This window comes from Lineus longissimus, chromosome 11 (genome assembly GCF_910592395.1).
Source record: "Lineus longissimus chromosome 11, tnLinLong1.2, whole genome shotgun sequence".
NCBI classification, from domain to species: Eukaryota; Metazoa; Nemertea; class Pilidiophora; order Heteronemertea; family Lineidae; genus Lineus; species Lineus longissimus.
Window position 1 is genome coordinate 11,582,450 of NC_088318.1, and position 22,930 is coordinate 11,605,379.

The 22,930-nt window shown below is 41.3% G+C and overlaps 1 protein-coding gene and 1 non-coding gene across 5 annotated transcripts; both read right to left on the reverse strand.

The window, feature by feature from the left end:
- Positions 1–1,094: 1,094 nt before the first annotated feature.
- Positions 1,095–22,158, reverse strand: LOC135495490 (serine/threonine-protein phosphatase 4 regulatory subunit 1-like). Of its 4 annotated transcripts, none has more exons than XM_064784196.1 (18): positions 22,142–22,158; positions 22,015–22,059; positions 19,878–19,983; positions 18,334–18,440; positions 17,824–17,966; positions 17,304–17,364; positions 16,827–16,912; positions 10,358–10,528; positions 10,057–10,215; positions 9,509–9,627; positions 8,025–9,172; positions 7,412–7,656; positions 6,945–7,127; positions 6,523–6,744; positions 6,158–6,273; positions 5,789–5,946; positions 4,653–4,789; positions 1,095–4,189 (listed from the first exon to the last, which is right to left on the reverse strand). In XM_064784196.1, the coding sequence occupies exons 1-18, from the start codon at positions 22,146–22,148 to the stop codon at positions 4,178–4,180; spliced, it is 3,225 nt and encodes a 1,074-aa protein (XP_064640266.1). In that variant the 5' UTR covers positions 22,149–22,158; the 3' UTR covers positions 1,095–4,177. The 4 variants fall into 4 exon arrangements, with proteins under 4 accessions (XP_064640266.1, XP_064640265.1, XP_064640264.1 ...); XM_064784195.1 differs by having other exon boundaries at positions 6,945–7,106; positions 7,412–7,716; XM_064784194.1 differs by having other exon boundaries at positions 7,412–7,716.
- Positions 4,478–4,548, reverse strand: LOC135496426 (small nucleolar RNA SNORD24). The gene has a single exon (XR_010448680.1). It is a non-coding gene; the product is annotated as a small nucleolar RNA SNORD24 (small nucleolar RNA).
- Positions 22,159–22,930: the final 772 nt, after the last annotated feature.

Below are 22,930 nucleotides of genomic sequence, written 5' to 3' on the forward strand. Positions count from 1 at the left end.
CTCCCTGATTCAAATGCCACTTTTTTTAGGGTTTACCCTGTAAAAAGCTTGTAACGACATTCATTTTCCATGAAAAGCACTGGCCAGTGATCGTAGTCTTGGATGGACTTTCTGCATGTCGGATTTCAAGCTATTAAAACTTTCTGAGTACTTGATGAAAGTGATCATAGTCAATAGGTATCAATGCCGACATGTGCAGTAGGCTCAAGTTGTCATTATTAGCCCATTCATGCTTCTCAAAAGGAATGTAGGCCCTGCACAACCCATCTGGGCCTAAAATGCATATTATAATGACCTATTATGGACTTAGAAAATTTTAGACCAGCACCAGTTAACTAAGTACTCACTGTATATATAACGCATGCAGGACATCTCGAAATAAAGACGTAAAGCCCATTTTTGATTAATTCATGATTAATACATAACAAGATGGCGGCCTGGGGGCCATATTGGATATGAGGTGGGGCCAGAAAATGATACAGCACCTTCCTTACCCTAGGCAATCATACCACAGAAATATCAGCTCTCTCACACAAGTGCTCCTGGAGTTATAGGTCGGAATGCTAAAAATCCTAGATGCCAACTGACGGCCATCTTCAGTTAACGATCGGAATACAAAAATCTAAGTTGGCGGCTGGTGGCCATATTGGATTTTGGCGGGGGCATAATGATCCGGAACATTGGTAACCATTTGTCATGTGGCAATATTTTCCAGTATTCTCACATTATAACACAGTTTATCACATTGTATGGGCAGTATTTTAAGGAAATCACAGCACTTGGGCGTTCAGTCTGTCATTACGCACAATTAGTCGCAGCCAATCCCCGAGGCAAAATGTCACAACCAGTCCTTAGACACTTCACTGATCTCCTTTAAGATGTCACTGGAAGTTTTAATTTGTGCATTGTAGTTCATGTGTACTAGGCAAGGGTCTTCATAACAGTCTCACAGCCGTGGCACATATGGTAGGTGATGACCCATTCTCCTCCGACAAATTTGATCCATCTGGACTGGACTGTACATTTGATGATGTAAACAGTCCTTTGGTTAGGACAATCAACAAAATGAATAAAACAACAAAAATGACACCATCTAATGATAATAATGTTAGCACAGTTTTAATTGTCAATATCTACATTTTAAGTAATTAATTACACAATGTTATATAAGTCCTTGATTTGGTTGCAAAGAACATTGAAAACCAAAATGAAGCATGGCAAAAATCTGTTTCCCACAAAATTCAACTATTGTCTTTTCCTGGTCAACAAGCACACGGATACCTTCAGGCAATGCATCTACAGAGCAGAACGCATCAACACTGTAAGGCTGCACACCTTGTGACTGGTGGACTTTGGCATTATTACCATTGTCTCCATTGCACATCCACTAGTACAACCAACAGAAACGTCCAATAAGCCCGACATATGTAGGTTAATTTTGGGTGAGGCCTGGCACTATTAAGTCACAAGCAAACATAGAGCAAGGAAACTGCACAGCTGATAGATACTCAGCCTATAACGGCCGCGAGACACGGCCGTGCACCTGGCAAGAGCTCTCTAACCAAACTATGTCCTGAATACGTATTCACAGAGTTGGCTCATGAAAATAATAGTCATCAATTTCATACACAAAGCATTAGAGCTTAGTTAGTCGAATGTAAATCTGACTCAATCACTGGACATGTAAAGAACCTTGGACACAAGTAAACTTTGCACAGTAATGCAATCAGCTCACATTGGCAAGACAACCACATCATAAAATCTGGTGCAATTTGCAGGCGTTTTGGAAACTTACAAATCTGGTGCAATTTGCAGGCATTTTGGAAACTTACAAAATCTGGTGCAATTTGCAGGCGTTTCAGAAACTTACAAAATCTGGTGCAATTTGCAGGCATTTCGGAAACTCACCAATGCTTTCCTGCAAATGGTTTACATGTCTCATTTCTTCAACCATTCATTTAATTTCAATACAGTTGCACAAAGAAACCTATGAGTAGAACAGTGCTTGAAGTAACATAACTTAAAATCGTGAATGATAATTCGACTACCAGCAAAACACCCATGCTCCGTGGCATTGCAGAGCAAGATGTCAGATGCCATTCCATGTATTTTTAGGATTGCAGAACTAGAACGCACAAGTGCATGTCTTCGTGAGGCAATTTAAAACCTATGTCTTTGCTCGCTATAACATCAATCAATTTAGGTCATTGATCACTTCTGTGAGGTCTTTCACCCAAAAACCCCACTTTTTGATTTTTCATTTGATTTGATTACCAGACACTGTTATTAAGTAGGCAGCATTCTGAGACGCGATGCAAGAGCAAGCCAGGCACATCAGAAGTCATAAGACCAAAATTATGAAAGATGAACCGACAACTTCAACATTTTGTAATATGATATCATGATAATGATTAACAATGCAATAAAAACCATCACTGGGGAAATTGCGGGATTTGTAATTTATGCAAGCTGCCAGCGTGATGTCATCAGCATGGAACGTCATACCGTACATGCTGATGAGTGGTCATCATTAGCCATGTGTTGAACACTGACATCTCGTTCTAGTGGATCGTTGAAATTGACAATTCATCTTGAAGTAAGAAGTGTTAAGACTAGTTACATAGTATCAATACTGTTACAGAACGGAACACATCGAACGTCGGCAATGAGGAACCGGCGCGATTTATCCGCCGCGTGGCGCTGCAATCGATCAAACCAAAACTCTCCATTTCCAATGCATTATCATGTTATTTCTGAGCCTGAAAACAATCGCTTATTTTCGACCGATTTCGGCAACGTTTGCATCTTCCTGTTTTAAATCTATTGAGCTATCAGTTTCTTAAGATAATTTTGCGGAAAATATACGCGATGCCAGTTATTGGGCACGTTTTCTGTTGTTGAAATCCTGTGCAAAAATGTACGCAATGGTTTCCCGTGATTGACCTCATGCGACGTCAACAGACCAGAAAATGACGTCATGGCGTCAGAAGGTACGATCGATTGTGGCGCCACCACTGGCATTTATCTATCATGCGGCATTTTTCTCAAAATGGCTCAATTAGACGTATTTCACTCTTGAACCCAACGCTTCAAATACAAGAACCCACACTGATTTTGTTCATCTAGTCAAAAATTTCACTTGCAATTTACTAACACAAAATTCACTAAAACAGATAAAAAACCCCAAACCCAAACCCTGAAAATACCAGAGGCATTACATATTTGACCCAAAACTAAATTCCTAGCGGAAAACATCAGAACATTTCAAATTTCTTTATTATAATGGTTTCTCTATTCATAGAATAAAATCTTGATTAAACATGGTACAAGTTAAACCATGCAAAACATGCAATTCTAATTCTTTGGTGTGTTACAAGAGGTCCGGAGTGCTGGAGTATTCTTTCTCAATAACAAGCAGGTTATTATGCGAGGACACATCAAGGATGGCGAGGACAAGGCAACATGTTTCCCTCAACCCATCATGGCACAAAGGATGTGGCAATTTCGAGAAATTGTTGAAAACGAATCGAAGTTCCATTATCTCGAGACCAATCGTACCATCAAAATCAATGGTCATGTAAATAGGTTCACAAATGGTACCATCAAAATGTGCTCGATGAGAGCTCTTAAATGAATGGTCATGTCAACAGGTTCTCAAAATACCAACTTTATCAGATAATTTCTAATTATAGGGTCTCACTTGGCAATTGAATCGATGTTGTCAAGAGTCCTCAAAAACTTTAATCCAATCCAATTAAATTGTTTCTGATGACCAATGCGAAGATTTTTTATCGAATACAGTAGAACCTCTCTATTAAGGACACCATCGGGACTGCCAAATGATGTCCTTAATAGAGAAGTGTCCTGATTAGAAAGGTCAAATTGAATGGAAAGTACCAATTTGGGACCAAAACTAGTGTCCTTAATAGTGAGGTTGTCCTTCATAGAGAGGTATCCGCTAAGGGAGGTTCCACTGTACATGTATAACAGTTCTATCACACACTTTCAATGTCCTTGAAAGATCTTGGTCAATTGCATTTACAACAACATCTAAATGGAATAACATCAGGTAAATTGGTCCATGAATAAAACCTTCACAAATCAGCTAACACTCTCTCTTTTTATAAGTAAACGTTCACTGCATACACTATCTTGTTTGACTGCCCCTCTGATCACATTACACTGCTATCTGGAACAGAAAATAGAGTAACATGGTTACAATCTATATCACAGTTAATTCTTGAAATGGTTAAATCTATTTCAAATTTCTGACAATGTGAAACTTTAACCTGTCGAGCGCAGAAAAGAAGAAGAATTTCAAATTCCTAACCCTGATCCAAACTTTGTGGTCATTGGCCACGTAAGCAGTCCAGTACTGAAAGGAATTTTCTACACTGGCCCACTTCACTGCTACCCCAGTCTGCCATGGCTATCATCAGGTAAAGTTTGTGCATCCCCAGGTGTGATCGAACCCGTCAGCCTCAGCAACTGTGTACTATCGTCATTCAAGAAGTCGAGAGTAGCAAATATTTGATGACATCATTGGCTGACGGAACGGTTAAGAGTGAACGACAAGGACACACGTTACCACCTCGGCAACAAGACAGTTGTGCCTTCAGTAAAAAACAAGTGAGCATTCTCCAAGTACTTACAATCAATTCTTCATCGATTTCTGTTTGCGGTGGCAAAGAAGCACAGTAGCGTACGTCTCGATCACAGTCCGACTGTAAACCCTGGATAGTGCGCAGCTGGTCGCCGTGGTGAGGGTTACGTTGTGAAGTGAAGTAATCTACAACAGACAAATATGAAGGATTTCACCAAGTGGCTATACATTTGCAACCATTGAGCTTTAAAATGCACCATTTCGGTTGTCTTAAGGACATCATTCCAATCACAGCGCCGGAAGGGAGGATATAAGACGCTATGCATCAGTCCAAAGTTAGTCTAAACTAGAAATTTGAAATTTGCTTGTCAGCAAATTTGATAGCCCCCACGGGCCCACACAGTACACGTATGGAGGAGTGAAGTCTATTCCATTTCGCGGATGATCTATTTCCGGACAAACACGCTCGCGCTTTCTCAAAATCACACGCTCAACTAATTTGCTTGTCAGCAAATTTGATAGCCCCAACGGGCCCACACAGTACACGTATGGAGGAGTGAAGTCTATTCCGTTTTGCGGATGATCTATTTTGGGATAAACACGCTCGCGCTTTCTCAAAATCACACGCTCAGTAACATTTAAACAGCACCATAACCTTTTCAGATGGGCAGGATGGATCATCGATAAGCATTTAAGGCTATTCCTTTATTTTATTCCTTCATTCAACCATGTCAACCGTCGTTCTTTGCTCAAAATACTCGACAGCTCGCCACTTCGGCAAAGAGATACCGCCGCCATGATGCATGAGGATATGACGTCACCATTACGGGGCGGAGCTTATGCTAATGTACGTGTGATTGACAGAATCGTGCCGGAGATTTGAAAGCAAATCAGAAAATCGGCGCATAAAAACGCTTCAAGTCATCAAAATTATCCGAATTTCGAAAAAATCTTTGCCAGGTGCACTAGATCGAGTTTAGTTTGATGGGACAGGGGTGACAGTTTTTCAGTTGAAATAGCAGTTTTGCTGGACTACCTCCATAATATAACCTGGGAAGAATGCAGAAGCCTAGTACCTTCTCCTAGTAATCTCAATATAGACCCCACATTTGTTGTATGTGGGGTCTATAATAAGCAACAGAACGCATAAGGATCAAAGGAAGAAGCATAACTTTTTATACTAACCCGAGTGCATAATATCTTGAGACAAGACTTTCGCAAGCGATATACGAACGTTTGGAATTGGGTCGTTCCCCAACGCCAGAAGACTAGGAAGGAAGTCATATGCGAATCTGGTCTCATCATAATCACCTTGGAGGATGAAGTGGCAGAGCTGACCAAACCTGTAAGAGGTAGGCGTATGGTTAATACTGGCAAAGATTATCAAACATGAACAGGTCTGAACATGCATATCAGTCAGCTGCTGACAAAGGAGAGCCAACTGTCTACGACTCAACAGGTCTTTTTTACAACTTTTCAGGACTTCAACATTGTTTTTCAGGACTCCTTCATGAGAGATCGTGAAGAATTGCAAGTGACGATCTTGTTACTCACGTCTGCCTCCCGTACCACTTGGCACTTTGAGCAAATTTATCAATAAGATCGTTGACAAGGCCTTGAAGGTATTTCTGGTCTTCATCTTCACTGAATGTCTTCAATAACACACTTATCTGAAAGAGGAGATCACAGTCACTGGAAGAAGAAAGCCAAGTCCACAGAATGTTGTCTATAATGATAATGATAAGAAGTGCTTTTTCTGTAGCGCTCGTTTTAGGTCGATTGATATTTGTTCACAAGTACTATGCGATTATTTACATCCTTGTCTTTCTTGGGTTCCAAAGTGTAGCCATACACAGTTGGGCATAACATGCCAAATGAGCACTGGCAATATTCAAAACGCACAAGTTGAAGTCTCTTACCAGTCTGAAGGCACACTGTCTGACCTCGCACACTTTATCTGCTGCCAACTTCAGCGAGACAGGCAGGAGATGATCACTGAGGTCCTCAGCGTTGTAAAGGTCGCACAGCAGAACCAACTGCTCCCCAAGATCCATCCTGTACCGCCAATTCCTACTGTTGTCAGTCCTCATTATATCGGGAAGACGCAATAAATACTCTTTCCTATACGAGGGCCTTAGAAGCTGAAAGCATCAATGGAAGGAATAAGATGACGAAGAATTTTGAGTGCAGTTCCTTACAGTCATTTGTGGCATTGACTTCTGATGGATTTAACCATTTTGGCATGTTAGCCTGGTAGGAAGAAGTTACCCTCGAGTACTTCAAAGTTTGACTGCAGCCATGATGTTCAGATGATCTGATAACCTCCCTGTTAGTAACTCACCTTTACAAATTCTGCTAAATGTTTGACTGCACCAATCTTAACCTCATCGAGGTCTTTGATAAAGTCGTTATAGATGGGCACCAAATCTCTCGCCGTGATCTCCTCGCCGACAATCACCGCCAACTCGTGTATGGAAAATGCCAACGACCGACGGACTTTCCACTGAAAGCAATCAAAATCACTCTGATCAGACGGTGGAATAGCACTGCACCACCTCGAAGATTACACATGGGACACAAGTCTGAATACTACACATGACACGGGACACCAGTCTGAAAATCACATATGAAACACAAGCCTGACCTTTACTTCGATACTTGTTTTTCATGGAGTGAACAACTTTGGTTGCCTCAATGTCACTTCAATCTTAAAAGCTTTCGAGAAATCTAAGAAGACGAACGTGTGAGAGTCTTCTGAAATTGTCCCAGAGCGGCAAAAAGTTCAGAGATATAAAAACAACAACTAACCTGCATATCTCCAGCAAGACTCCTGTAAAGTTCCCTCAAGCACGGCCAATACTCTCGGCCCAACGTGTAGGCCACAGCTGGAAAACTGAAGGCACAGTGTCTGGCAATCTCCGTATCGACCGTCTGGGCACGCGCAGGGTCCGCCATACTCAGGTAATGCTCAAGCAGGGATTGCGGGATGATATCCTGGAGGGTCAACATGGTCATGTCACCGTCTTCGGACGTGATCTCCTGGACACTGGTGTCTGGAGTACAAGGAACATCACTGTCAATATAGCCAACACTGCTGTTGCTGACATTCACATCTGCAAGGATAAGGGTGCTGACACACTGATGAGGGGTTCGTTGATGTTAGTAGCAAATATACAGCAGTTGGGTTAGTGTGGCATTTATGTAATGATAAGAGATTATAAATTGAAACATAACTGCCAAATTGGCTTCAATTTTTTATAAATCATCACCAGAATCACTGAATTGTACAACAAGAAAGACACTCTACACCGAGATTTAGTGCGCAGCACGAGGGCTATCTGTTTTTCCATACTACAGACTATTGGTGTGGCCAGCATTTTATCTCAGTCTCCTGAGGGAAACTGCAAGAGCCATGTCTCACCTTGTACCACCCCATCGACAATGGTCAGCGTCGTCTCGGACAGCTGGTGCCCTAGGACATGGGTACTTCCTATATGGGTCACCGTCTCCTCCGACGCATCAGTCACGGTACTGACACTAGCGGTGTGGATCTGTACCGGTTCTGCTGCAGTAACTTCCTCGCCTCGGGCCGGCTTGCTTGGAACGACTAAGGCACTACGTTCAGAAGCGACGTGAGTATCTTTTAAGTCTTTAGTAATGGTGTTGATGTCCTCTAAGGTTCTTCGGCTGCTGAGGCTCCGGTCGTCAACGGACACGTTCATCTCGGTCGAGTAGACTTGGTTCGTGCGTTGATCCATCGCCGTAGCTTTCACCGTGATGTTCTGCGGTTTCCCATCGACGAGGTCAAAATCTAAATCTATCGACGGCAGAGGAGTCCTCCAAAAGTTAAAAGAATTAAAATCTACCGCATTATCTAAATGAATGCGTAAGCGACCATCTCCAAGCGATGTTGTACTAACATTCGACTGAACTGATGACTCGGTCTCGGTGCGTTCCTTTTCTTGACGTTTCGCCTTGGCCTCTTCTATATCTTCGCGGGTAACCTCAACATTCCTGGAAAACTCCATGTCGGCAGATCTTTCCTCGCTACCTGGAGCATCCCTCGATGATGCCTCCACCGTGGCGCCCTCTTTCTTATCCGCCTTATCTTTACTCCCTTCTTCTCCAGATTCGTTCAATTCTTTCGCTAGTTTATCACCGCTGCCCCCATTATCACCCCCACTATTAGTATTATTTCTAGAACTTTGCGATAAATACTTTGCGGCTAATTTTTCCTCTATACTAGTTTCGGCAGCGTTTTCACTATCACATAGATTAGTTGGATTATCTGACGGATTATCACTCGTAAGTTCATCATCTTGTTCACTATTAGCACCAGGGATTATCACATTGAGGACCTTTTTTCCGTCGGACGTTGACGGCTTAGCCTCATTTTCAATGTCCATATCCTCTATTTGCCGATTGTCCGCAGCTGAGGCGGTTGGTGGTTTTGCGTCCTCACACTTATCACAGTTAGAGTCAGCAGTTTCAATACTGTCGCTGGAATGTTCCGGCACGTTTTCATCATCTGATGAGAAGCCATCGCTGTCATAACCAGGATGCCGATGCCTGCAGAAAAAGTTCATTTTGACTTCATTATTAGTATTTGAATGAAGAACAACTTGACTTGACCTTCATAGACATGCGCTATTCAAGTTGAGAAAAAGAAACAAGTCGTTGAAGGGTCATCTTATTTATAATGGAACTACACCAGAACTTCAGGATGTTTATGCTCCCTTCCACACCACATCTTGCATGCCCATTCCACCAAGCCAATGGAAGTGACAAAGTTAGTGTGCCAATGGCCATGGGCTCAGAACCAACAGTTTTAAAAACAGAAGCCAGTAAAGCCAATACTATTCAATCCATCCTGGTCACTGAATTGATCATGGACCCTTTTCTTACCTCATGTCAGGCCTTTTGTAACACAGCATGCCATCCTCGTCAAAGAACAGGCCAGTCACCCCAGGATCTGCAAACGTCGATATAAACGGACCAAGAGCTTCGAAAGCCGCAATTCGCACCTAGAATGTAAATCATATCAACTTCATAACATTTATTGACTTCGAGGACACCTAAAACATACATGTATATTTGCCAGAGACATGCAAGCTTGCAACTTCCTCAAGGAGTTTACCTCGCTGCCGACATGGCTGGAGATAGGGAGAAAAGTTGCAACATGGATTTGCTTTGAACTTGCAACAACAATGAAAGAGGCAAGTGCTCTAGGTCTTCTTTATACAGTTAACACCAACCAAAACCAAAAGGATCCTAACTCCTTTCACAAAATATAAGGCAGGCCCTGTGTGATTCTATAGCGCTGGCAAGTAAGTTTGACCCCACGGCACTTTTGACAATTCACCTTTCTCACTCAAACAATCGACTGTGGGTAGTTTGACAAGATTTGCTGTACAGATTTTGGGCCAATGTCAATTTCAGCCTAATGATCTTACCCATCTAGATTGATCACAGAGTAGATTAATGAACTGTTGAGCGAGCTGGTGACGCCGGACGTCTGTCGAACAAGAACACGACACCGCCATGAAACATTCCGCGCATGCCTTCCTTACGCCCCACACGCCATCCTCACACAGGTAGAAGAACTTGGGTAGCTAGAAAGAGAAATATCATGAATTGGAAGGCAAGACAGAATAAGCCAGCCAACAAATACTTGACAAGTCATTTCCTTTGAGGCTGAGAAAGACTTCTTATTCAAGCGACCATCGTGTGCTCGAAGTGTGTATCTTGACTTACCAAGTGTTCCTCTGTTGCGTCCATGCCCACCACGCTACACATGTCACCAAAGTTGGCCGCACAAACCTTTCTGACATGGAACAAGGTATCGGTGCACAAGGCGGTAAACTGCGGTAGGAAGATCCTCTCGGTTATCACTTTGCCAATATGTGGCGCCATCTTACTCATCAACTGGAATGAAGAGAACAACATCTTCAGATTCACTCAGACTGAGGGCGAGGAGGGGCAAGGCAGAGTGACTTTTCATTACGACATTATGGGACAGTGTAGAGTTAGCTGAGTCCAGAGTTAAGGCCAAGTGTCAAGAGAGTTGCGAGAAGTTCTTGTGTCCAGGAAAGGTTATAGTAATAAATCGTGGGTAGGTTATCGTGGCACATTTGAGTCACCAAAGCAGACTGTGATATGAGTTTACAACCAACACATCACAATCACTTTGGTGGTTCAATGGTCACAAAGGATGCGGAAAGGTAGCGTGCAGCTGAAGGGTGATACAGGTTGTGGAATGACCAGCCGAGAGTAGGCTCGAGAATGGAACGTGGACCTCACATGCACCAAGCAGTCCTTATCAGGCAGGAAAGATTGCGTCTGGAATATCTAGGGGAGACTAATCTTGTTACAGCAACTAGAAGAACACAGCTGAACTTCTTAAACACATAGGTGGAAACTGCAAATCAAAATTCTTACGGTGATCAACCAACATTAACACACTGAACCTCAGTACAAATCTTTTTTTCCTTCTTTGCAATCGAACACTGTCTTCTGCGGACGATCTTTCCTTTGAAACAGTTCAAGGTCGCCTGCCTTTGATGTGAAGAGATGATGACATCCACGGAGCTCGTCAAAGCTGGCTGTGATATGACACTAAACAACACATCACAGCCACTCTGAGACTCTGGAGACGCAAATCTACGAGACTTGAAATATAACTCCTCTGCCATTTTTTTATCTCTTTGTCAAGTCAGAATTCATAAATTCTATTTCTAATATATGTTTGTTCTTGTGTACCTTAGAGACCATCGTGATCAAATGTCAATTGATGACTAATGAGTAGTTTGTAATGTCACTTATCAATTTTGTCATGATCGAAAAATCTTTTTACACTAACCATTGCCAGGTATCTAAAAGTAAACACTCATCACAACAGACTTCAAAATAGAGCCTGATTGATTAGTACTTTCAAAATTCACCTCTGCTGAATCTTGAAAATAACAATTAACATCAAGTTGAGCATGACATGTCACCTTGAACAGCCCATAACAACAACAGATACTAGGCTACAAACTGTCATCAAAAGATCTGTATTGCAACCAATGTGAGAACTGAATACATATACCAGTGTTCTCCACAGGGTTTTCTCAAGGTAGGGCGATACCCTTGATTTGCATGACGTTTTACCAGTGTGCAACACAAGGTAGGGTGGCCAGCAATTTGAGGTAGGGTGGCCCTATAGGAACCCTCTACAAAGTTCTAGAGCAAGGTAGGGTGGCTCTTCTAACCTAGGGTGGTAAGCTGCCAAGGTAGGGTGGGCCACCCTGACAAATAGCCTTGTGGAGAACACTGATATACAGCACATCCAACCTCTGCAATGAATCATGTCACTAAAGTACACAGTCCCGCAAAGCAATCAAGACATGACCTCGAACAGTCCTTGTGATGTAGCATATCAGAGCCTGTCAGCTCATCAAAGCTGGCTGTGATATGTACTTTATGACAGCACATCACAACCACTTTGACGGCCAACCTGCTCTACATTTCACATGGTATCAATGATACTGCACCTTTAGACTTTTAAAGGATGGCTGTGATATGTAATTATCAACAGTACACAACTGCACCCTATCATAACCCTTTTGATGGAAAACCTGCTCCACATTCAACAGCCAACTGACCTCATTATCAATAATGGTAGTACTGCTCCTTACAGAATTCTTCCACGACCTAAAGGACCATTTCTCAAATCTATGCTTCCTATACAAGCCATTCTTTATCAAACACTTTTATCTAAAAACGCTGGATTCCACTTTCTGATGGATTTAGAACTTTGCTATGCATAAAAGGTCATCCCTGGCCATCCTTACATGAAACAATAGAACCACTCCACCCTCAGGGCGAGCCCAAGGGTGACGACATGGCTCTTTACATAGAAACTGGGGAATGGTGTTTATCTACAGCAAACTATAAACTAGAATCTTTAGGACAGACTTATTCACCGTGGTTGATTGAACAACAGAAATGATAAAAGGATAGCATTTTTCAGCCCAAGGTTCTTACCAGACTTTATGTTTCCTGTAGCAACGAATCAGCTACATGTAGCAAGCGAATAATACGACGATCATGATACAAACACGAGGTGAATAACGGCATCACGTACCACGCTGACTCACTGCTTGACAGATGTACTCAACAACCCAAACAATATGCAACTAGTGACTTGCCGCTAACCGCATCCAAGGTCCTTTAGTCATCGCAGAGGAAATCAATATGGATCCACATCACTCCGGGCTAAGTGAGCTATCACAGGCGCTAGATTTATTTTTATTTACTGGTAATACATAACATTATGTTCACACATTGGTAACTTACCGATGACAGGCTGCTGCTTTTAATAAAATACTGATGGTCTGATAAACTCAATGCTTACTCTTCATTATCAAATCAAGTCTATAGTCGGCCTACACAAGATCATCCTAATCATTACCTGCGATCATGTACCATTTTTGCTCCATCACAATCTACACTACACTAACGTCTTAGTAACTTACAATATTCAAGTTCCATGTGGCAAAGTAAAGCTAACAGAACATCCAAATCAACAAATACAAAAATTCCCAAAACGAGGGATGATCAAGAGATCAAAATCACTAACTCAGGACTGAGAAGCATCCATTGCACAAGTGCATCCTGTCTTCACTCCATGTATTCCGTGTCCAACCCACATTTTCCCTTCCAGGTTCTGTGCCGTTCTTCCAACTAGGTCCGCAGCGTCTCGTCGGATAACAAATGAGGACCGAGCTCATCAAAGCTGGCTGTGATATGGCTTCTCATTTCAACATTTCACCACCACTTTGACAGCTCTGTCCAGCATCAATAATAGCGGCGTATGATCAATCACCAAACATCGAGGTATCGGTATCTCACCTCACATCCGACTTAAAGTTTTGAAGTTGTGTTTCAGTCAACCTCAAGACCCTGACTGTGGAACGACTCGATGGTTCATTATGCCATTAGCCAGTAATTCTCCTAGCACCAGCCTCTAATCCAAGCAGGCTGTGATATGACTTGTTGTAACACATCACAGCCACTTGAATCGGAGGCAGACACCACCTCATCACTGACGATCCTTTTTTTAAAACTGTCTCTGACCACTCTGGCCATTATTCCTCTCCTTTTAAAATCCTGACAATGATGTCTCTGACATAATCCTGTAAAGCTATCCAGCACAAAATATAAACCCATTTGCAATTAGCAACACTAGACTTCATAAAGGTCTGGAATCCAATAAAGACGTTGAAAACTTGGAGAGGTTACTCGCAGGTTAGAAAAATAATGAAAACATTATAAAAATTTCAATGACAGACAAAAAATAAACAGCAACACGATCAGATATACTCATTTAAAAGTTATAGACCACTTCCAAGGTCTTCCGTGCTGTGCAGTGTACAATTGGACCTCATGAGTCAGAACTCAAGGCCTATGTTTAAATAGATTAAGTCTTTCTTATATGGCTAGGCCTAAGTGTCGGCTACACTATCATAGTATTCATACGGCGACATGTAGTCCATTGTGTCGGTGAACAAGAAACGAAGGAGAGGTATGGATGTTATTGCCTGCCAAGTACAAACATGTTGAAGCAGGGGGTGAACAATAACACTACAATAGCGAGTTATTTCCACAGACATAATGAGGGATCAAAGCCAGAGGCCTACAGGACAGAAAAACTCACCTACGAATGAGTATGGCAGACGCGTATGACACGACCTCGACCTCACTAAAAGATACTGATCTTTTTCAAGTACTATTGTGAATGAGGATATCTGAATACATAGTTTAGGGTAGTTCAGCTTGAAGACAGCAGACAGGCTGCATTCATGTATCACAATCATTGATAACTGGTCCGGAGTCAACGGCCAGTTTTTGAGTGCACATAAGAGTACGCAGCCCTAATTAAATGGAGGCCAAGCAATTCAAAGAATGTCCGTTATGGTGATGTACATTGTAACTCATATCCACACAATAGCCTATGGTATATAACTAATTCTGCCTTTGTTTGCTGGGTTCAAGCTCATAGCGCATGAACACACCATATAGCCCACAGCATCTAGCTCACATTGGACAGACCCACAAGAGGGGATTTTCAACAAAGAAACCTGTCACAAAAGCGATGTGTGCAGAAGGGATTTCCAGAGCAGAAAATATCATAGCTCTCTTTGCTAGTGACAGGGCCATGAGCGCATTTTGATATAGATATGTAACAGCAGTCATCATGTTTTATAAAGTTTTTGCACAAAATGTCAGGCCAAGGTATTCAGAATGGTGTGCCTAAAAGTTAAAACATTTGATCCATTGAATTGAACGTAACACTCTAAGATGTAGCTGTTTGATTCGTAATGAGAAAAATATCCCAAGGAAACAAAGGGCAATACACACCACTTTTCAATGCCAACGGCTAACACAGATTACAGAGGGCCATCTGGTGTTTACACATGCATCAGAACACACATCCTTTCATATCCACATCGCACAAACTATGTCCCAGCACCGAATACAGTAACACGCATGATGCTGGAAAAATCCAAGGTTACATCGGGACTGATCTGAACTACATCTTTGTGTGGAGTCGAGCAAACAATAGATGTTATGAATGTCAGCAATGGCTGTAGCAGACCATTCAGGTTCCGACCATATCTCAGGTTGTTATGCATCCTTCCCCATTCAAGACACCGCACTTCTGTGCTATTCTTAGAAGCAGGAGGTAGCCACTTAGTATGCGCGGGAAGGATGGACTGGCTGCCCCGCATCTGGCACAATGAAATGGACAGGTTTTAACTATGATTGGTTGAGGACAGGGCATTTCCCGCCGAGCCCGCAACAGAAGGTCACATAGGGTACATATCAAGCAGACTCAAAGTTTATAGTTATAATCAAAACTCAAGCTACACTCTTTAATTAATGGATGGAATAATTCAGTTCAATTTGTAATTGTTTTTTCAGGTGTCTAAATAAACGACAAAATCACTATGAAATTTCATGGCTAAAATAATACTTGTTTTCATAATAACTTTCAACCGATTGCTAACATCATTAAGCAAGTTGTATTCTACCAAAAGCAGTTAAGGCAATTTTACTTGTCAGCATCCCTATCTCATCCACTCATGGAAGGGATGTCACCAAACCAGGTTACCACAACAATGAAACAGACAGCTGTGGCGAGTTGCATCAAATTCAAAACAGTGACAAAAACTCAGAGCACTTTAAATCTATTATGAAGAGAAAGGTTAGGGCCTCTGGCAAGGCTCTGAGATCTATTAAACTGTGTACATGAATGAACTCCTACACTGGCCAACTCACTCGTTTATAAAATGAAAGGTTAGGGCCTATGTACCAAGGTCTCTTTTGACAAACTGGTACATCAGCTAACTCCTAAAGTTAAGATACTGCACCAGTTCATTCATCTACACACACAGGAAGTTATCAACAGGAGCATTGGTTGGATATTCCTAGGTCAGGCCAGCAGATACGGCCAAGTTACCAAGAGCCGAGTATCATCATAGTCTAAGTGAGAGTCAATTTTCTCGATTAGAATTTAACGGACTTGTTTTTCAGCAACAGACTTGCACCTGGCTCATCAAAGCTGGCTGTGATAGGTATTAGAATGTCTACTACGTCCAGCATTGACAGCAAGGGACAAGCTACTTCGACAGACAAGGAGAACTGAGTAAAACCAAACAATTCCTGAAAGAGAATGTGAGCGATCCCCATTTTTCAAGACACACAACCCCTAGTTAACACCAAATCATAATGTGTAAGAATAGAGCATGCAACTTCTCACAAAAGACACAGTAGTGAGGTGACACTATCACAACATCTCACTACCCATGTCTTTCACAAGACGTAGCCCAGCATCTCCTCAACTTGAGCCATGCTCCTTAGTCCTCAGTTCATTCAACTCACAATATAGACTATCATAACCTCTTGAATTGGTATAACATATGACAAAAGATTTTTTGTGGGGACCTGAAATTTATCTACTTTGAGGCGTTTTAGAATAGAACACATGTTTCGCACAAAACCTCTGCGGCTGCCTTGCTTTTAACTACATTTTCGCTCAACCCTTGCAATCTTTGGTAAGACAACCACTACCTCGAACTCAGTACTTATCAATAGGAATATCAGTGGTTTGAGCACCAGAAACAAAGAATCAAATCACCTGGCAGAAATCACCATCACCAAAAACAAAATCAAAACTTACAGCGACGGCTTCTGTGCGATAGATGTCCAAACTCTCAGGATTTGTCAGTTCAAGTATCACAGGACACACCTGCTCTTCTACGTCAGCTGAAAAAATAACCAAATCATCTCATTTACAAAAACTACACCGGGTAAGGGAATAGAAGCATGTACACATAAATAACTTGTGGTACTACTTGTAGGGTAGCTGCTTTGTCTTTTCTCAAGAATTGAGACGGAACAATACTTCTTCTCTACTCTTGCAGAGCAACATCAAAACTACCGAAAGTCAAATGGTACAAGTACCAGCCAATGATATTCAGAAGCTGGGGCAGCTTCATCTATGAGTGGAGCCAACAAAAGAACACTCAACATTCTATATCTTTTATTAAAACTGTTCCCAGGGCATATCACATCTGAGAAATATAGCTGATCCTACCCACCCATCTTGCTGCCATCAAAAAGTACTCCCAACTCGTACCCTTTTTACAAAGCTTACCTTTATCCACGAGTTCCTGCTCCAGCAAAACCAACAAGGCAGCTTGACTTGTTTTTCGGACCTGAAAATGTGAAATCAAACTCGACATTATAACACATGAAAAGGAAAAAGAATCTAGCGACATCAATTCCACATTATGACATAATTGCGCCTTTGGCTTAATTGCTTGGAGCCAGCAGTTGCATTGTGAGTGAAGTAAGTGTAACAGGGAGGGCATAGAGCTCTCCCTCTTTGTGATAAAATCACCATACACTGCGCCCAATTCGTTAATGGCCCAAGGCAAAATTTTGGTTTCGCCAATTCTGGCAATTTCAAGTATTACCAACATTACTATCACTGAATCGTGACCAGTCAAAGGATAGCCTTTGGAACAGTGATAATAAAAGTTAGTGTATCCATAAATGTAAGTCATTACTGTTTACCTGATTTTCCCTAATGAAAATGAAATGATTGGCACCAAAAGCAAGTTACACTTTCATTTTCACATGACACTCTTTGACTAATTGGTACATGTAATCACCTGATTGTTTGTATCCGTGAGATATCTAACGACCATCGGCAAGAGGTAATTCGGTATAGAATCGGGGAAGATGTCTCGTGTTTCTTGACAATACATGGCTATGTGTGGCACCTGCTCCATTAGCTCTGATCGCACATTAGCATCTGAAGGTAAGGAATGAAAATGAACATCATTCCGTTGACAGGCAACAATGCAAAGGTTTGTAGGGCCCATCGAAGGAAGACACTAGAAATAGATTTTCTCAAAATTATTGAGAAAGACAACTAGCTTTAAAAGTTCTTGACTTGTCACAGCATAGTAAAGTTAGACTATTTTATTGAACGTGGTTTTTTTAAATGCTGTTACCCGTATGGAGTTAAATTTTTATACAAAAACATTCATGGTGGGGATAAACCGTTGTCATACGTGCGTAGGGTACCAATTTTTGCCACGGCACAAGGGCTGGACCCTGCCAACTTCCGTGGACTTTTCTGGGCGTCTACCGCCCTGGCTTTTATAATAGCAGCATACCTTGATCCTCAGAGAGCCTGGACATGGCTTTCAGGGTACCAATGCATTCCTCCTCATCATCCCCACATGCCCGCACGGTATCAAGCAGGCTCCGCGCTGCCATTTGCCTACAAAAGGGTTCAGTGAATACTATGTTTATGTGAACATATAAGCAATGAAAATCAGAGATGCACAAAACAGCCATACAACTGAGAAGCCGTGACCTGTCAAGGGAACGAATCATAACAACAGATTGAAAACAAAATTAAATTTCTCTTAAGACTCATAACTACGACTTTTGATAATTTTGAAATGTTATAATTGTATTTTTCAAACCTCATCATTTTATTTGTAGTATACCTTGCCCGAAAAAACCAATCACTATGACTTTTTTTGCACAGCAGTGACATAGTTATAGTATACAAGATTCAAAATTCACGTGTCCTGTCAGCCACTACTAAGAAAGGTACACACACACCACCGCCACAACACATCCTATCAATGATGATATAAACATACAAGCTCCAAGCCTGCAACAGTAACCTTGGAAACGAATTAAAAGATGCGGAGATTTCTGGGAAATGATCAATAGCGCAAGCACCATGATCTGCGCAGTTTGCAGCGCATCTGTACAGCGTTGACATGTAATGTACAATGCAACTGCAGGTTAATAGGTACATCCAGGAATCCCTCAAATGGAATGGGAAAGATTTGACTTGGGGAGATGACCTTTTTCTGAATATCTTTTACTGAAGGTGCTAGGGGGGGAACCTAAGTCAGTCAGTGCATTGCTTTGTACTTGAAATAATTTATAGTAACCGACATCATCAGCAGCAGCTGATTCACTTGCCCATGAGCAATCAAGTCTGGATCTTGGCCAAATCAGCCACCACCGATCTAGTAGGAAGCTATCGACATGATTGTATCTGTCAGTATTTTTCATGAACCACTTTTGAGAACATCAATCTTATGAGATCAAAAGGAACATTGCATAGTATTGATCAAAGAAAAATACACGCTGTATATCATTGATAATGATATTGACGTTTGTAACATTGTAGCTTTTGACTGGGGGTGCACCAAGCTATGACCAAGGTTGACTTATGTTGTCTTTGAAGGCCAACTCTCCACTGACTACCATGCTGACTACAGACTCGTAGTACATGTAGTAAGTAGATCAACTACAAATGGAGGACTTCTTGGAGCAAAGAGTAAGTTATGCAGTCAGCAGATGGAGATATTCAATGTTTCCAAACTGATCATTTTGCAAGTTTGGTGGTGCCAGGTTGTCTACATTCAATTCCTAGGCCACTGGTGTCAGCACAAAATACAATGAATTCCAAGCTTATGCATTATATTCACCAGCCTCTAACACAGCAATGTTCCAACTACTCTCAAGACCTTGACCCAATTCTTTTGGTGCTCAACAAACATTACTGATTACTGGGAATTTAATTAACAGTCTATGCTTTCTAACTAAGTGAGATCTGCATTATGCAGGCCACTTATGTCTGCCCACGAAAGTTCACCGAGACTGGCAAATAAAACAGTCTAACTGAACTTACCGACTGAAGACGTTTTCAATCTGCATGTACTTCTCAAGTCGTTGGAGAGGGCTAAGGTTCTCATCTTGGCAGTCATAGTCGGCGCTGACCATTCCTTCATCACCCTCTGCAAGAAATAACATTCATTATTATCAGTAAAACCACACCAGGGTAATTGCATAGGGAAATACTTTTTAACAGGATGTGACAGTTGCTGACAGTAAGTCACTGTATAAATTACTATTTCCGAGGCCTAAAGAGAAGATGACATATTTTTATGGTAGGCTGAATAATTTGGTTTAAAAGGATAATTTGGGGTTTTTGGGCTGTGAGTGTGATTAATGATTGAAAACTTGTCCCCTAAAAATGTCAGTTTTTTTTAGTTTTGTTTGCCAATTCCACTGGTAACAAGAGAAAGACCAGCCTTGCCAACAAAAGTGTGTCCTGAAGAGTGTGAATTGTCTAAGAAAAACAATAGCTGAGATTATACGCCTTTAGTGATTCCTATAATAGACCCGGGTACACCCTGATATGTACATTATAGTACACCCACAATCAGGACAACACATTCATTACTAAAGTATGCAAAGAATTAGTTCAATACACAATTACTATACAAACAATTCCTGCAAGTGCAAGAAAATTTGGTATGGAATATTTTGATTAACCTTTCAGAACAGGATATCACCAAATTTCTACCCTGTAGAGTGTAAAATTTTAGTGTAAGCTTACTATAATATTATTGACATCAGATTGGCATATTATGCAATCAACTATTGCTGCCCAAACCAATGGAGAAAAACATTGTTGACATGATCGCTAAGGTCATGAAGGTTTATCACACCAGCTGGCTAGCTAGCTATTGAATATGCAATAATGATACTTCTAGTTTACTTCTACTCTGGATTAAATTTCGGTGAAAACAGTTATAATGTTATTCTTCACTTATGCCTTCAGGAAATAAATCAGAAAATCTTCTTTTTCATATTTCTTTGGGTTGTTTTTGTACACCTGCTATTTCATTTTGGAAAGCAACTGAATAGAATTGACAATTTAACTCCAGGGTACATTAACACCACACATGCCATGATAAGTCCATTCAAGCAAGAAACAAGAGAAGGCTGTCAAAATTAAAATCTACCACAGAAAACTAGTTTACCTTCCTATAAAGTTGAATGACTCGGCCTAGCTAGGTAAGGCATAAAAACACAATTAAACTTTCATTCTTTTGATGATCCATTAGATCACCCAACACAAGGTTTCAAAAATGATGATATCTGCAGAATATACCCAATATCACAGCGCAGGCAACAAAATGGAGCGAAATCAAATCATCTAACACAAAGCCTTTGTCCATAAATAGCATCCTTCCGACATTCTACACTCCACTTACATTGCAATTCTTGAATGGACACAAAAGAGTTTCTCCAACCAGCACAGAATAATCCATCTCGAATTAACGATTTCCCACCAAAAAATATTCCACTTGTGGCATATTTATTTTTAAAATGATTATCGGGGTCTTTGTTCATGGTGCTGCCATCGCACAGGCTCCCCAAGCAGCTCAACAATTATAACAGGACTTCCATCCTATTTTTCACCAACTCTAAGGAATTGTTACTCACTAGTCACAATGTGAATCACAGGTAGGTGCCTGTGTCATCAATAAATTATCAATATTGCATTAATTCAACGTACCGACTTACAAGCTGATAAATTTAGCTACTTTTCAGATAAAAAATACGGAAATATCACATCTAGAATGTCAAAAACATTGCTGTAACGCTGTAAACTCTTTGTGTGAAGCTTTGTCTCCAGCGCTCATTTTCGAGGTCAGAGGTCAAAATGGGGTCAGGAGGAAATCCCATGTCACATGACCACAAGCATGCGAGTTGTACATGTTGTATCCTGGACGATGTTTACTGCTAAATATCTTATCGATATAGCCACAAAACACGTACCATCACAAACGTAACATAGCAAAGAATCGGTTGAAAGCTTTTGAAGGCAACAACACGACCTAGGAAAAGCATAATTAGGGACGCCAAATGGCCAATTTCTGCGACATCAAAATTCGAAGTTCAGAAATTTTTGCATTTTCGCAGTTGTCAAACTTGGGCCTTCAGCATGAGATACGAGGGATTTTAAGGCTACTCACCACCTTCTAGACCATCTTCAGGGTCGTCTTGAAATATGTCTATATCTGGAATAAAGGAATAGTCCCCGTTAGCTCGATAAAGAGGGTGATTTTGATTAAAAAGTGTGAGGGAGTGAACCCAGCTTACCCGCCATATTGGAAAGCCTCGTGGTATGTAAGGAGCACTGTGATTTGTCGATGCTTTTACAAACAAAGAACGCCATTGGTCGAGTGTTCAAATATGCCGATCATCTCCGAAAATTTATACGGAAACAACCGACAGAGGAAGTAAACTGCCAAACTCGCACAGTGACGAAATTTATTGATAAAGTGCAAACCATTACCGTTCGCGCGCTGTCATATGGAGCAGGGAGTAACTGTTGTATAACAACTTCCTGACAGTCAGCCTACTGCACCGTGACCGGAGACACGCATGGTGATTTTGTCTACAACTACAATTGTAGGCATCTATTCTTGACCACCTGGGTTTTGCATCCTATCACCACGAGGCCTACACCAGGGTCAGGGGTTATGTAGTAAACTAAGACCATGTAGTTCATGTACTTATTCAAGAGCAAGGTATCGAGTTGGAGTGCTGCTGTCACTGACGAACTGAAGTGTAGAAAATGCTTACCCCAATATGTCATATTGACAATGCTTTTTCGCCCTTTTTACGCCCCTCGATAGGAGAAAAAACGGAAGAAGTGAATATCAAAATGAAAGGAACGTGTATGGAAAAGAAGAGAATGTATGCCGGCCAATTAAAAGGAAGGGATTAAAAAGAAGGCAATGTGTATGGAAAAGGAGGAAATGCGTATGGAAAAGAAGAAGAGAATGTGTATGGAAAAGAACATCCTGACATCAGGCCTACCAGTGGTTTTATAGGCCTACTATACTCCGCCTCTCGATATTTCAAATTTTGTAGGCCTAGGCCTAT

Excerpts from the sequence above, each read along its gene's own strand:
- LOC135495490 (XM_064784194.1), bottom strand. Across the intron at positions 17,967-18,333 it reads CAGGCTCTCTGAGGATCAAG|ATGCTAATGTGCGATCAGAG; the intron begins GTATGCTGCTAT and ends CCTTACCTTCAG. Across the intron at positions 9,628-10,056 it reads TCTGTGATCAATCTAGATGG|GTGCGAATTGCGGCTTTCGA; the intron begins GTAAGATCATTA and ends TTTACATTCTAG.